Source organism: Drosophila pseudoobscura, chromosome X, assembly GCF_009870125.1.
Source record: "Drosophila pseudoobscura strain MV-25-SWS-2005 chromosome X, UCI_Dpse_MV25, whole genome shotgun sequence".
NCBI lineage: Eukaryota > Metazoa > Arthropoda > Insecta > Diptera > Drosophilidae > Drosophila > Drosophila pseudoobscura.
This window is the reverse complement of record NC_046683.1, coordinates 18,772,493-18,787,765: the sequence shown is the minus strand read 5'-3', so window position 1 is coordinate 18,787,765 and position 15,273 is coordinate 18,772,493. Positions and strand designations below refer to the sequence as shown.

Below are 15,273 nucleotides of genomic sequence, written 5' to 3'. Positions count from 1 at the left end.
AAGCTAGAGTAACCAAATTTAGTATCCGCACTCCTGTTAGATCTCACTATAAAACGTATATCTCAAAATTTCGCCCCACCCCCTTCCGCCCCCACAAAGGACGAAAATCTGTTGCATCCACAATATTGCAGATTTGAGAAAACTAAAAACGCAGAATCATAGATAATGATCATATCTATCAGATTGCTGAATTTTGATCAGATCGGATAATTTTTGTAGCCGAAAAGGACAAAAACAATTTTCAGTGGCTACGCAGCGCCCGACGTCACGCTCAGACTGATTTTCTGTCTCTCTCGCACGCACTCTTTGTCGTGTCGTTTAATATTAGCGGCGTCTGCCGGAGGAGAGCCATACTGACTTAGTATCGGGTATAACTGTAGAGTTGCGGTGTCCGCAGCAACTCACAACGTTCCCCCTCGTTCTTTTATTGGTTTGGGATGCTTCAAAACCCCCGCGCAACCGGCGCGCGCGTTCTTTGTTCTCGACCCGGGTGCACAATGGCGCCCTCTTTCGTCCTCGCTCCGTGCGGTGCTGCCGTATCTCTGGCATGAGATACGGATTTGTGCAAGTCGTGGATTTTTTCTCCGTTGTGTTTATTAGTTAATGCACTTGCTTAATCTTGTCACTGTATAAGTGTATTGCGCAACGAGTACGCTCGCTGGATGAACGTCGACGCCCAACGGAACAAAGCGCTTACCCTCCCGATAAGAGAAAGATCCGAGTATCACCGACGAAAGCACGATTCTTAAGACTATGAAGCCTTTAATAAGGGACGTCAAGCCGCAACTAATGGCAGCAAATGAAAAGAAGCCATCGGAGAAAACTGATGGTTATGAATTAGTGGACTGTATAATCGTTTATATCTTGAGCTTATTTATTATTTATTGATTATTTAATATTGGTGGTTATAGTACAATTATATTACAAGAATAGCGGGGGGTTCGATTCTGCGGCGGTACAAACTATGTGTGCGGGCGGCTTCGTCTAGAAGTTTCTACTGCATCAACTTCGCGAAAAGAAGTCGAGCAAAAGGGAATTGAAAGATCACGCGATAAGACTCGACGCGACGGTTTCAATGCAAAACAACGGAACGCATCGCTGTGTGCGTGTGCAGCTGCGGGTCTGGCCATGCGTGTGAGAACATTACAGCTATGCTCTGGACCCGAGTAAACAACAACACAGCTATGCGCGTAAGAATAGTTACTTAGGCGGTGTACTACAATCATGAGCGTGTAAATAGGTCAATCGCAATATACATGAACATTGAATTAAAAACTACGAGGCTCATTTCTCACCAACTGAGAACAAGCCATCGAACATTTCCACAATAAAAAAGAAGTCCGAGAAGAATGAGAATGGCAAACGGAGCAAGGAACCAAAGGACTTCAGCTGTTCAGCTTCGGGGGACCCCCTCAAGACAATGGAATGCAGCACCGACGAGTTGAGCGGCTCTGGCAGCGGCAGCCTCATCGGCCGTTGCCCATATCGCACCGTTCGTGCCAAAGGAGTAGGCGGAGTCCAGCAGCTTCCAATGAAGAAGGCTGGCACCAAACAGCGTCTGACCAGACAGAAGTGCGATAAGTCCATGACTCTGGCTGCCGCTCGTAGTGCCAAAACATCCCCAGTGAAGATGACTCCAGTGCCCAAGTGGGATGGGTCATGCGTCGGATCACTGCCGGCCCGATCCCGCCGTCTCCTTTGCCTCTCGCGTGTCTCTCTCTCTCCGAGAGCGGGTCACTTCTCCTCTCGGGGCCCTTGGCCTCTTCGCCGCATCCGGATATCCGTGGGTATCTGGACTGACCTTCGCTTTATCCGGCCAGCCATCAGCCTTTATCCGACCTTCCCACCGCCTTTATCCGGCTGTGCTTTGGTCGCACTCGGCCTGTGGGAACCGCGGTTCCTCACAGCCTTCCGCCGCCTTCATTCAAGCTTTACCGATCATTTCTAGCGATGCCCCGCTGTTCTTCTGCTGCAAGGTAATACCATGTTCTTTTTTAAACACCCTTTTTTTTGTTTGCTCTTGTTTTCAGTTACTTTTTATACCCGATACTCAAAATGAGTATTGGAGTATATTAGATTTGTGGTGAAAATGGCAGTGTGTAACGTCCAGAAAGAATCGTTTCCGACCCTATAAAGTATATATATTCTTGATCAGCATCAATAGCCGAGTCGATTGAGCCATGTCTGTCTGTCCGTCCGTCTGTCCGTCCCCTTCAGCGCCTAATGCTCAAAGACTATAAGAGCTAGAGCAACGGTGTTTTGGATCCAGACTTCTGTGATATGTCACTGCTCCAAAAATATTTCAAAACTTTGCCCCGCCCACTTCCGCCCCCACAAAGGGCGAAAATCTGTGGCATCCACAATTTCGACGATACGAGAAAACTAAAAACGCAGAAAAAACGGGCCGAAAAAACCGACCCCACAGGCTTCCACCCAACGCCTAACACCAATCTTTCTTGCAGTGCCTCCCACTCCAGTTGCTACTGATCACTTTCCAAGAGTGGGCACTTGAAGAGGAGGCATTCGGAAAGGTCATGGGCCTGCGTTCAGTCGGTGAGTGGGAAGCAACAGCAGACGCTGGATGAGAACCGAAAGCTGCGCAAGAACCTGCGCAATCATAAAGTTTTTATCGTTCAGCCGTTCAGGGGGTCTGGTATATTACAACTGCCCTATTCATATGCACATGATTGTATTGCACCGCCTAAGTAACTACTCTTACGCGCATAGCTTTGTTATTGCTTGTGTCCAAAACATAGCTGTAATGTACTCACACGTATAGCTAAAGCCCGCAACTGCACACGCATACATCTATATGTACCGTTTTGCATTAGGCCGTCGCAACGCATCATCTTTCCATTTCCTTTTGGCTCGCCTTCTTTTGTGGAGTGGAAGTTAGTAGAAATTTCTAGATGAAATCAACCGCACGCATAGTTTGTATCATCGACACCCCCGCAATACTAGAACACACACACGAAAACAGAAAGTGGCATCACAATCAGATCTCTGAAAACGAAAGAAGCATACAATCACACATTTTTGTCGAAACATATTGTGTGTGTACTCTGTGTTTGGTATATCCTCTATTTATAGAAAGAAATATATATATTTATGCATATTTATTTTAGTATACATATGTATATATATTTTTTCTTATATTGTATATTTAGATAAATCATTGTTTTAGTTATAATAAACAAAAAAGTCGAGAACCGACGGCGTTTACATAATTTTTATAATTTATAATCAACCTGTTTAAAACAAGGAAATAAATGTGCAATTATATTATTGTAATATTTTATATTTTGTGGTATTAATCAAGCAAATAACAGCTTTTATTTCATTTCCCGCGCCGTAGTGTACCATACCCCTACCCCTTGCCCATTCATCATTTATTTTGTGGTGGTAGGTCAGTTCATCAAAAGACCCGAAACAAGAACCAAACTCAAATTTCAGTTCTAGCGGCCAGCAATACCAAACACACACACGCAAAGTACGTGAGAATGCATGTGCACCCATACACTAAAACATGCTGGTGGCAAAACAGAACCAGACCTGAGAGTTCAAAAAATCTGAAAAAACATACAATCACATATTTTTGTCGAAACGTATTGCGTGTGTACTAACACATGCAAAGATGTTCTCTCTGCGCTCTCTCTCTCATGATGACGTCACTCTGGGGTATTGGTATCGCAAGTGTGTGACACTTTCGTTGTATGAACTGGCACATCTACATATATATATACTGTATGGTTAGTGCTACTACGATAGCTGTATCGATATATTCAATGTTGCTGAGAGCACAGTCTGAGCGAGAGAGAGCGTATCAGATGAGCATGTTGCTAGTGTTGTTGTTGAGAGTCAGTCGAGATTGGACTACGAAAAGAACGCGACGCAAGTGACTTGCTGTGCGACAGCGGTGAAACAAAAATGGCGGATGAGAATCTAGGGAACGATCAGGGTCTTCATGCTCCGACATATGTATATTACAACTGCCTTATTCATACGCTCATGATTGTATTGCACCGCTTAAGTAACTATTTTTACGCGCATAGCTGTGTTGTTATTGTTTGTGTCCAAAACATAGCTGTAATATTCTCACACGTATAGCTAAACACCGCAGCTGCACACGCATACAACGATGTGTACCGTTTTGAATTGGACCGTCGCATCGCCTGATCTTTCAATTCCCTTTTGGCTCGACTTATTTTGTGGAGTGGAAGTTTTTAGGACATTTATATCGTAATATTCGGGAATTTTTAGCCACTCCTCGTTTATACACAGAATCAAATTACTTTTTCAGGTAGGGCGTCGTTTGGCCCACAAATTCTCGATAGGATTAAGATCCGGACTCTGGGGGGGCGTGTCAATCACTTTGTTGCAATTGTAAAGTAGCCAAGTGCGGCTAAGGAATGATTTGTGCTTTGGATCATTGTCCTGGTACAGCTTGTTTTTAAGTTTGCTGGTGTTCTGTGGATCAACGAAGCCAAAATTCTGCGCACTTTTTGTCAATTCATTCCTTAAAATGTCCAAATAAAATTCGTTTGTCATAATGTCATTGAAAATGCGCAGCTCTCCAACACCTTTGGAAGAAATACAGCCCCAAACCATCACTGAAAGCTTGCCAAATTTCACACTGGGCACAATGTTCTTCGACTGGAGGGCTGTATTCGGCTTACGCCAAACTTTTCCAGGCCCATCATTATAATACAGCATGATCTTGGTTTCGTCACAAAAAATCACGTCGTCCCAGTACGAGAGATCACGCGATAAGACTCGACGCGACGGTTTCAATGCAAAACAACGGAACGCATCGCTGTGTGCGTGTGCAGCTGCGGGTCTGGCCATGCGTGTGAGAACATTACAGCTATGCTCTGGACCCGAGTAAACAACAACACAGCTATGCGCGTAAGAATAGTTACTTAGGCGGTGTACTACAATCATGAGCGTGTAAATAGGTCAATCGCAATATACATGAACATTGAATTAAAAACTACGAGGCTCATTTCTCACCAACTGAGAACAAGCCATCGAACATTTCCACAATAAAAAAGAAGTCCGAGAAGAATGAGAATGGCAAACGGAGCAAGGAACCAAAGGACTTCAGCTGTTCAGCTTCGGGGGACCCCCTCAAGACAATGGAATGCAGCACCGACGAGTTGAGCGGCTCTGGCAGCGGCAGCCTCATCGGCCGTTGCCCATATCGCACCGTTCGTGCCAAAGGAGTAGGCGGAGTCCAGCAGCTTCCAATGAAGAAGGCTGGCACCAAACAGCGTCTGACCAGACAGAAGTGCGATAAGTCCATGACTCTGGCTGCCGCTCGTAGTGCCAAAACATCCCCAGTGAAGATGACTCCAGTGCCCAAGTGGGATGGGTCATGCGTCGGATCACTGCCGGCCCGATCCCGCCGTCTCCTTTGCCTCTCGCGTGTCTCTCTCTCTCCGAGAGCGGGTCACTTCTCCTCTCGGGGCCCTTGGCCTCTTCGCCGCATCCGGATATCCGTGGGTATCTGGACTGACCTTCGCTTTATCCGGCCAGCCATCAGCCTTTATCCGACCTTCCCACCGCCTTTATCCGGCTGTGCTTTGGTCGCACTCGGCCTGTGGGAACCGCGGTTCCTCACAGCCTTCCGCCGCCTTCATTCAAGCTTTACCGATCATTTCTAGCGATGCCCCGCTGTTCTTCTGCTGCAAGGTAATACCATGTTCTTTTTTAAACACCCTTTTTTTTGTTTGCTCTTGTTTTCAGTTACTTTTTATACCCGATACTCAAAATGAGTATTGGAGTATATTAGATTTGTGGTGAAAATGGCAGTGTGTAACGTCCAGAAAGAATCGTTTCCGACCCTATAAAGTATATATATTCTTGATCAGCATCAATAGCCGAGTCGATTGAGCCATGTCTGTCTGTCCGTCTGTCCGTCCCCTTCAGCGCCTAATGCTCAAAGACTATAAGAGCTAGAGCAACGGTGTTTTGGATCCAGACTTCTGTGATATGTCACTGCTCCAAAAATATTTCAAAACTTTGCCCCGCCCACTTCCGCCCCCACAAAGGGCGAAAATCTGTGGCATCCACAATTTCGACGATACGAGAAAACTAAAAACGCAGAAAAAACGGGCCGAAAAAACCGACCCCACAGGCTTCCACCCAACGCCTAACACCAATCTTTCTTGCAGTGCCTCCCACTCCAGTTGCTACTGATCACTTTCCAAGAGTGGGCACTTGAAGAGGAGGCATTCGGAAAGGTCATGGGCCTGCGTTCAGTCGGTGAGTGGGAAGCAACAGCAGACGCTGGATGAGAACCGAAAGCTGCGCAAGAACCTGCGCAATCATAAAGTTTTTATCGTTCAGCCGTTCAGGGGGTCTGGTATATTACAACTGCCCTATTCATATGCACATGATTGTATTGCACCGCCTAAGTAACTACTCTTACGCGCATAGCTTTGTTATTGCTTGTGTCCAAAACATAGCTGTAATGTACTCACACGTATAGCTAAAGCCCGCAACTGCACACGCATACATCTATATGTACCGTTTTGCATTAGGCCGTCGCAACGCATCATCTTTCCATTTCCTTTTGGCTCGCCTTCTTTTGTGGAGTGGAAGTTAGTAGAAATTTCTAGATGAAATCAACCGCACGCATAGTTTGTATCATCGACACCCCCGCAATACTAGAACACACACACGAAAACAGAAAGTGGCATCACAATCAGATCTCTGAAAACGAAAGAAGCATACAATCACACATTTTTGTCGAAACATATTGTGTGTGTACTCTGTGTTTGGTATATCCTCTATTTATAGAAAGAAATATATATATTTATGCATATTTATTTTAGTATACATATGTATATATATTTTTTCTTATATTGTATATTTAGATAAATCATTGTTTTAGTTATAATAAACAAAAAAGTCGAGAACCGACGGCGTTTACATAATTTTTATAATTTATAATCAACCTGTTTAAAACAAGGAAATAAATGTGCAATTATATTATTGTAATATTTTATATTTTGTGGTATTAATCAAGCAAATAACAGCTTTTATTTCATTTCCCGCGCCGTAGTGTACCATACCCCTACCCCTTGCCCATTCATCATTTATTTTGTGGTGGTAGGTCAGTTCATCAAAAGACCCGAAACAAGAACCAAACTCAAATTTCAGTTCTAGCGGCCAGCAATACCAAACACACACACGCAAAGTACGTGAGAATGCATGTGCACCCATACACTAAAACATGCTGGTGGCAAAACAGAACCAGACCTGAGAGTTCAAAAAATCTGAAAAAACATACAATCACATATTTTTGTCGAAACGTATTGCGTGTGTACTAACACATGCAAAGATGTTCTCTCTGCGCTCTCTCTCTCATGATGACGTCACTCTGGGGTATTGGTATCGCAAGTGTGTGACACTTTCGTTGTATGAACTGGCACATCTACATATATATATACTGTATGGTTAGTGCTACTACGATAGCTGTATCGATATATTCAATGTTGCTGAGAGCACAGTCTGAGCGAGAGAGAGCGTATCAGATGAGCATGTTGCTAGTGTTGTTGTTGAGAGTCAGTCGAGATTGGACTACGAAAAGAACGCGACGCAAGTGACTTGCTGTGCGACAGCGGTGAAACAAAAATGGCGGATGAGAATCTAGGGAACGATCAGGGTCTTCATGCTCCGACATATGTATATTACAACTGCCTTATTCATACGCTCATGATTGTATTGCACCGCTTAAGTAACTATTTTTACGCGCATAGCTGTGTTGTTATTGTTTGTGTCCAAAACATAGCTGTAATATTCTCACACGTATAGCTAAACACCGCAGCTGCACACGCATACAACGATGTGTACCGTTTTGAATTGGACCGTCGCATCGCCTGATCTTTCAATTCCCTTTTGGCTCGACTTATTTTGTGGAGTGGAAGTTTTTAGGACATTTATATCGTAATATTCGGGAATTTTTAGCCACTCCTCGTTTATACACAGAATCAAATTACTTTTTCAGGTAGGGCGTCGTTTGGCCCACAAATTCTCGATAGGATTAAGATCCGGACTCTGGGGGGGCGTGTCAATCACTTTGTTGCAATTGTAAAGTAGCCAAGTGCGGCTAAGGAATGATTTGTGCTTTGGATCATTGTCCTGGTACAGCTTGTTTTTAAGTTTGCTGGTGTTCTGTGGATCAACGAAGCCAAAATTCTGCGCACTTTTTGTCAATTCATTCCTTAAAATGTCCAAATAAAATTCGTTTGTCATAATGTCATTGAAAATGCGCAGCTCTCCAACACCTTTGGAAGAAATACAGCCCCAAACCATCACTGAAAGCTTGCCAAATTTCACACTGGGCACAATGTTCTTCGACTGGAGGGCTGTATTCGGCTTACGCCAAACTTTTCCAGGCCCATCATTATAATACAGCATGATCTTGGTTTCGTCACAAAAAATCACGTCGTCCCAGTACGAGAGGCTTGTCAACATTAAATATCGCAAAGTTTAAGCGTTTCCCAATACTAGCTGTTTCCCAATACAGCAACGGCTTCTTCCTTGCCACGTGTGAGGAGTATCTGTGGACAATTACAGCTTTTCGCACAGTCTCAGGGCAAACGGTCTTGTTTAGATTAATTTTTATATCATCGACCAACATCTCTGAGGCTGCTTGTGTCTTATTTTCCACGGTTTTCAATATTTTCGAGCAATCCCGCTGAGAAAGCTTTTTTGGTCTGCCGGTAGAGGTCTGCAATTCCAGCCTATTTTCTTTTTCCGCACGTTTAATAATATTATAGACTGTTCTCAACTTAATATTAAACATCTTGGCAACTCTTTAGCTGTGTTTCCTTTGCCATAATTAAAATATACCAATTGTATCAGATTATCTTCTGTTCGTTTACCGGGCATTGCTAAAACTTCAAATAACACAAGAAACTGAACTGAATGCAAGAAAATTTGTAAACAAATGACTGCAAAGAAGACTTAAGAAAAGCACGCGTCTGGTCGTTTTTGATTTTGATGTCCCGTTTGTTTTTCCTTCGTCTTCTTTCAATCAGTGTTTACATATTGCAAAGAATTAATAGACAGAGTCATACATGCCGCTTTTTTGTTATTTGCTCCACTGGGTCGAACCCGTCTCTCATGCCATTATATGAGGGCGGGATTGCCCGGTGTTGAGCCGCAATAAATACGCAAGGAGAAGCAGCCACTCAAAAACCGCAATTAAAACCGACGACGAACGTGGCCGAGGAGGCCAGGCCAATTCTACAGAAAACGCATCCTGGTGGCCGGACCAGCAGCCACTCGGATGCGGCCAATAAATCGATTCGTTGGCATCATTCACACGATGCCAATGCCAACACAACGACAATGCATCTCGGGTGGCCGGACCAGTGCCACTCGATTGGATGCGCCATCTCACCTGACAGATGCAACGTGGGCGGCCGGACTAGAGCCGCTCGCCATCTCCAAATTTGCCCACGATGCACGCCAACACCACCAATCCAGCCATCGCCAATAAACAACACACAGGGGGACAACAGAGCCGGCCGGTATACAGCGTAATGTTCGCATTGCGTCTGTTATGCCCGCCGGTGCTCCGTTGTTGTTTGTCCTCCTGTTAGAAATAAAATAAATATAATTAATATGTTTATATGTTGTAAATGTATGTCAATTATTGTTTATTTTACCTTGTCTTTTTTTTAATTTTTTTTTTATTCATATTAAAAATAGGATATATATATATAAAATATAAGAATATAAAAATTAGAATAAAAATATATAGCGTATACATATTTATGGACCAGACTTGCGGGACTGCCGTGAAGCATTGCTTCGCAAGGCTGGCTAGCCTATTACGGCCGCTCATTTCGTGTGCGTTCAAGCCGCCTCAGTTCCGAAGCGATTTCCATTGCAAGACTGCATATCGCCGTCCAATTTGCTTGGTTTTCCAGCATCCTTGGTACCAAACCTTCCACCGTAATGGGCACTCCTATGGTGCCTTCTGCTCGCCTGCGGGCCTCTGAGAATCTGGCGCATGCGGTCAGCACATGCTCAGCGTTTTCTACTGTTCCGCAGCAGCTGCACAGCCCATCTTCTTCGTGGCCAAAGCGGTGAAGGTACTCTTTAAAGCACCCGTGGCCGCTGAGAACTTGTGTCAGCGAGAACGTAAGTTCTCCATGCCGCCGATTCATCCATGCTGTAATGTTGGGGATTAGACGGTGGGTCCAGCGGCCGGTTACAGCATTATCCCATCTGAGTTGCCAGCTCTCGAGGCATTCAGCCCTCGCCCTGGTCTTAGCCGTTCTAGCTTCTGCCTGTGTGTTGGCGGCCTTTCTTCCCTTGTGGATTTCACTGGCTTCCTTCGCTGCGAGCTCTACGGGTGGTATGCCGCTTATTACCATTATTGCCTCTGTGGAGACAGTACGGAATGCCGAGCTGACCCGCAGGGCTCCGAGTCTGAAGTCCGACTCTATGCCCTTAGTGTAGCTCTTAGTCCTCGTGGCCTGGGCCCATATTGGCGCTGCGTATAGTATGGATGACTTGGCCACGTTAAATAGCAGTCTCCTACTCGTTGACTTTGGGCCTCTGTGGTTCAGCATCATACGTGACACCGCCATGACTACGCCGTGTGCCTTCTGGTGTGTCTGCTGCAGGTGCTCTCTAAACGACAGTCTGGTGTCCAGCATAACTCCCAGGTACCTTATTGCTCGTTTTGAGGTAATTGAGGCTCCTCCTACGGTTATCCTCGCCGTCTCCACCTGTTTCCTGCTACTGATGAGAACCGCTTCCGTCTTGTGCTCGGCTAGCTTGAGCCCTGCCAGGTCTAGCCAGTCGCTTATGATTCTGATTGCCTCGTTCATACAGCTCTCGGTCTCCGCGAGGGTTTTCTTCGTGACCGTCACCGCGACATCGTCAGCGAATCCCACTATTTCGACTCCTTGCTGGAAGTTGAGGCGAAGAATTCCATCGTACATGGTATTCCACAGTAAAGGTCCCTGTACAGATCCTTGTGGGACTCCTCCCGTGATGGAGTATGATCGAGGGCCATCTTCCGTGTCGTACGTCAGCCATCTGTTGTCCAGGTAGTCGCTGACCATCGCCTGTAGATATCCGGGGATTTCGAGTGTGCGCAGGGAGGACATTATCCTGCTCCAGGATGCCGAGTTAAAGGCGTTTTTCACGTCCAGTGTTGCCACCAGACAGTATTTTTTGGCCCCGCCGAGCCATCGTGTGCCTTCCAAGGCCTTTCTGGCAGTGCCGCACACCTTGTCTAGCGCATCCAAGGTAGAGCGAGCCTTCCTAAAGCCGTACTGGCTGTCGGAGAGTCCACCAGCGGCCTCGATAGCCTCCGTTAGCCTTGCGCTGATTATGCTTTCCATCATCTTACCTGCGCCGTCCAGGAGGCAGATAGGCCTGTATGTTGATGGGTCCTCCGTGTCTTTCCCAGGTTTTGGTATCAGCACCAGCTTTTGCTTCTTCCATCTTCCAGGAAAGCATCCGTCTGTGAGGCATTTGGTGTAGGTCTGCGCAAAGATCGTCGGGTGCAGGCTAATAGCCAGCTTGAGGGCCCGATTTGGGATGCCGTCTGGTCCTGGTGCCTTGCAGTTTGGCACTCTCTTTACTAGTTTTGCCAACTCTTGCGGGGTCACTGGGGGTACTTGGTGTCCCGTACTCGTGATCCTGTCTATCTGCGTGTCCTGCGCTGGGAATAGGTGCTTGACGATTGCCTCCATTTTATCCGCTCCTGTTGGTGCCGCGTGCTTGAATGCGCCGGTCTTCTTCATGACCACCTTGTAGGCCTTTCCCCAGAGATCGTTTTCGGCTTCGTCACAGAGATCTAAGAAGCATCGTTGTTTACTATTTTTGATTACCTTCTTCAGTGCCTTCCTTCTTCGGGTGTAGATTTCCTTGAGAGCCTGGAAGTCTGCTGTTCCGCGGGATCTGTGGTATGCTCTTCTGGCGCCTATGCATGCGTGGCGGGCCTCCTCGATTGCCTGGTTCCACCAGTATACCGGCCTATGGCCTTTAAATGGTTTGCTGCGCTCCATGCTAGCTTTGCACGCCCTTTCGAGTTGTCCCATGACTTGTGCCACTAGATCGCCTTCGCCTTCCACCTCGGCTAGTCCTGTTAGGGCTGCTCTGAAGGCTGGTGTGTTCAGCGTGGTTTCCTTGTAGTGCCCCCTCGTAGCGATACTCTGGGTGGCTCTTCTGGTCTGGATGCTGCAGAGGATAGCGTTGTGGTCGCTCGCGGTGTACTGCTCGCTGATCTGCCATAACGTACTCGCTGCTAGTCGAGTACTTATGTAGGTGAGGTCTATGATGGATGTGGTACCTGCTCTGCTGAAAGTTGGGTTGGAACCAGCGTTTTTTAGGACTATGTCCAGGGAGGCAAAAGCCTCCACTAATAGGCTTTTCACACTGACGACCATCCACCATCCACCATCCATTTCGGGGATGGTCCGTAAGGTTTTGCCGTTCTGAAAATTTCCCAGTTAATTCACCATCCATTTTGGATGTTCCTAAACCGCACGTTTCTATGCGATAGTTAGCCGATGGTTTTCAAATGCAACTCTGAATAATTGTCATTCACAATGGAAAAATGGTATTCACTGCGAAAACGTAAACAATGATTGTGACAAAATTAACAAAAAACAAAAACAACAACAGAACAGCTCGGAAGGACAGCAGACCAAAAACTTATTAATAAAATGGATTTAGTGCCAGAAAACTCCTCCAGTGGTACGTTGAATAGATATATTTGTTTTTTATTGTTTATAATATATAATATTATTACACAATGCAGCAAACAAGAGAACAACAGCAGGCGGCAGGGTGAAATGGAGTGCCGCGCTTGAGTGCCTGCTGGTTGACATACATATGGCAGGAGAAAATTGAAGATTTGCGCGGACCACGCAAAAATTCACATGTGTACATGGAGATGGCCGAGTCCATGAAGGAGGCTGGGCTTGAGCTTGGATGGGGCGAGATAAGGACAAAGCTCGAGAACATGACCAAAAAATACAGGTAAATATTATTGACTCTGCCAAATAAAAGATTGTAAAACCTACTATTTTTTTATACTTTGCAGGATTGAAAAAAATAAAATTGGACCGAGCGGGGGTGCTCCATCTGGGTGGCAACATTACGATAAATTAAACTCATTTCTGGGGTGCTACCGGATAAACAACATGGAGCAGAGCACATTGGACAACGACAGTAAGTTTTATTAATTTATTGCTAAAAAAATATATTTCATTTAAGGTGTTCATTTCAGATCCTAATAAGTACTTTTCGGATATTATTGAAATGGACCTGGACGGATCTTGACCCAGTCAAGCATCTCATCTTCGTCAAAGTTAAAGTCCTCATCGTCATCATCATTAAGCAACATTATTAGTTGGTGCAAGAAAATATTTTGCTGTGCAACCACAGCCGAAATAATTGCTATATCTCTATCATCCATTATTAAGAATTAATAAATCTTCCGCGCAAATTTAATGAACTTGTTATTGGCATCAGCTGTTTTTGATGGATGTTGGATGGTGGATGGTGGCAGTGTGAATCGGAGTTTCACATTTGTCAAAAAATCCCACCATTCCCCCGGGATGGGCTCAGTGTGCAGAGGCTATAAGACACGGCCCCTGGCATTCGTTGTTGCTGACTCCCATTCCGTTGCCCAGGCGTTGAAGTCCCCAGCTACTAGCGACGGCGAGTGTGCTCTGATGTCATCTGCCAATTTGTCTATTGTGTCGCTGAACTCTTCGAGTGACCAGCTGGGTGGTAGGTAACAGCTGTATACCCATAGGTCTTTCAGCCTCCCTCGTACGTATCCTTTGGATCTTTTAACTCCGTCCAGGTGCTGTGCTGGTTTGCCGCACATCCAGATTGCCGCTTTCCCCGATTGATCCATGACCCGCGTGTTGGATCTCACGGTCTTGTAGGGCTCGCTCAGCAGTGCCAGGTCCGTGTTGAGCTCTGTAACGGATTGGGTGAGAAGGTCTTGGGCCACCCTGCAATGGTTAAGGTTCAGTTGGATGATCCTTAACATTTGAGTTTTCTAACTGCCTCGCGGTACGCTGGGCACTTAAAACTTCCCGAGGCATGGTCTGTGGGGCTACCCGTTTTTTGTGCGCAGAGTATGCAGTGTGGGTCCTTGCTGCAATTTCTGGCCTCATGGTCTCTGCCTCCACATCTAAAGCACGCTCCTCTGTGGTCCTTTTCTCCGGTGCAGTTTACCGAGATGTGCCCGAACTCCAAACACTTGTAGCATCGTTTTGGCGACATTATTTGCTTGATACGGCAGTTCACCCAGCCGACCCTTATCTTCCCCATTTCAGCGAGTTTGTTGGCGGCAACTGCCTGGAGGGATAGGGTGGCTATCTGCATCCCGCTTCTGGTGGCTCTTAAGGACCTTACCGCGTCCTCGGGGATTTCGGTTACCCCTGTGGCACGCTTTAGTGCTTCCAATATCTCTGCCTTCGTTGTTATCTCATCTAGATCCATTAACTCGAGCCTTGTTTGTTCGGTAAGGGCCCGTACCACTGCCTTGTCTGCATCAATGTATTTGTTGTAGATGTCAATCCTGTTGTTTCTGTAGTTTTTGCATGTCCGTAGTTGTCCATAGTTTTAGTTAGATTAGTTGCCTGTGATATTAGAAATAAGTTTTTGTAAATTAATGTAGTTTTTCTGTAGATAATTGTATATTATTAGTAGTTTTCTGATTAGTTTTATTACCTTTTTCCTCTTCTTCCCCATCTATCTGCCATTCCCATATTCCCCTTGACATGTGGTATCACCAAAAATACCACGCAAATACTAGACAAAAATGACCGATAACACACAAAAGCCATTTCAAATTTAAATTGCATTTATCAATGCCCAGTGTGTTATCGGTCGCAAATTCGGCAATTTACGCCCAGCCACTCCCACACCCACCCCACCCACCCCACCCACCCACTTCAAATGCCACTAAATGCCAAATGAGGCTGAGCAGGATTACAATTTACACTGCCAGCCATCGCCACTCTGCCACACGTCCCAACAAAGCCACTTCAACCGCCCACAAGATGCTATGCGGTCGTCTCTTCGGAGCTACACGCGCCCGGATCTTACGATCCGGAAGTTTAAAGTATCCGGGCGGTTATACGGGAGCAGGCATCTTTCCCCTTCCCATCCCATCCTTGACAACAGAGCAGCCAATCCACACAGCACAAAGAACACTAGACACGGGCCATTGACCAACAACAACACACACAGCCAATACAGCAAACAGCCATACAA

The 15,273-nt window shown here is 45.9% G+C and overlaps 2 protein-coding genes and 1 long non-coding RNA gene across 3 annotated transcripts; 2 read left to right on the top strand and 1 right to left on the bottom strand.

Moving 5' to 3' along the window:
• The first annotated feature begins 449 nt into the window (after window positions 1–449).
• On the top strand, window positions 450–2,054 carry LOC117184752 (uncharacterized). Its single transcript, XM_033383575.1, has 3 exons — window positions 450–639; window positions 1,096–1,102; window positions 1,418–2,054. Exon 3 carries the CDS (start codon window positions 1,421–1,423, stop codon window positions 1,946–1,948), a length of 528 nt encoding a protein of 175 aa, XP_033239466.1. The 5' UTR covers window positions 450–639; window positions 1,096–1,102; window positions 1,418–1,420; the 3' UTR covers window positions 1,949–2,054.
• A 5,310-nt stretch (window positions 2,055–7,364) lies between these two features.
• Window positions 7,365–9,679, top strand: LOC117184549 (uncharacterized). Its single transcript, XR_004469946.1, has 2 exons — window positions 7,365–7,950; window positions 8,012–9,679. It is a non-coding gene; the product is annotated as an uncharacterized lncRNA (long non-coding RNA).
• LOC26533158 (uncharacterized) lies at window positions 9,395–14,907 on the bottom strand. The gene is made up of 3 exons (XM_033382740.1): window positions 14,728–14,907; window positions 14,539–14,636; window positions 9,395–9,607 (listed from the first exon to the last, which is right to left on the bottom strand). Exons 1-3 carry the CDS (start codon window positions 14,746–14,748, stop codon window positions 9,409–9,411), a joined length of 318 nt encoding a protein of 105 aa, XP_033238631.1. The 5' UTR covers window positions 14,749–14,907; the 3' UTR covers window positions 9,395–9,408.
• Between the last annotated feature and the right edge of the window lie 366 nt (window positions 14,908–15,273).

What these genes read in the sequence shown, in the direction of transcription:
- LOC26533158 (XM_033382740.1), bottom strand. Translation starts at nt 14,748, where the DNA reads ATGGGGAAGAAGAGGAAAAAG. An exon ending in TGGGGAAGAAGAGGAAAAAG is followed by an intron (nt 14,637 to 14,727) that starts GTAATAAAACTA and finishes CTAATATCACAG; the next exon opens with GCAACTAATCTAACTAAAAC. An exon ending in AATACATTGATGCAGACAAG is followed by an intron (nt 9,608 to 14,538) that starts GCAGTGGTACGG and finishes TATTTCTAACAG; the next exon opens with GAGGACAAACAACAACGGAG.
- LOC117184752 (XM_033383575.1), top strand. Translation starts at nt 1,421, where the DNA reads ATGGAATGCAGCACCGACGAGTTGAGCGGCTCTGGCAGCGGCAGCCTC.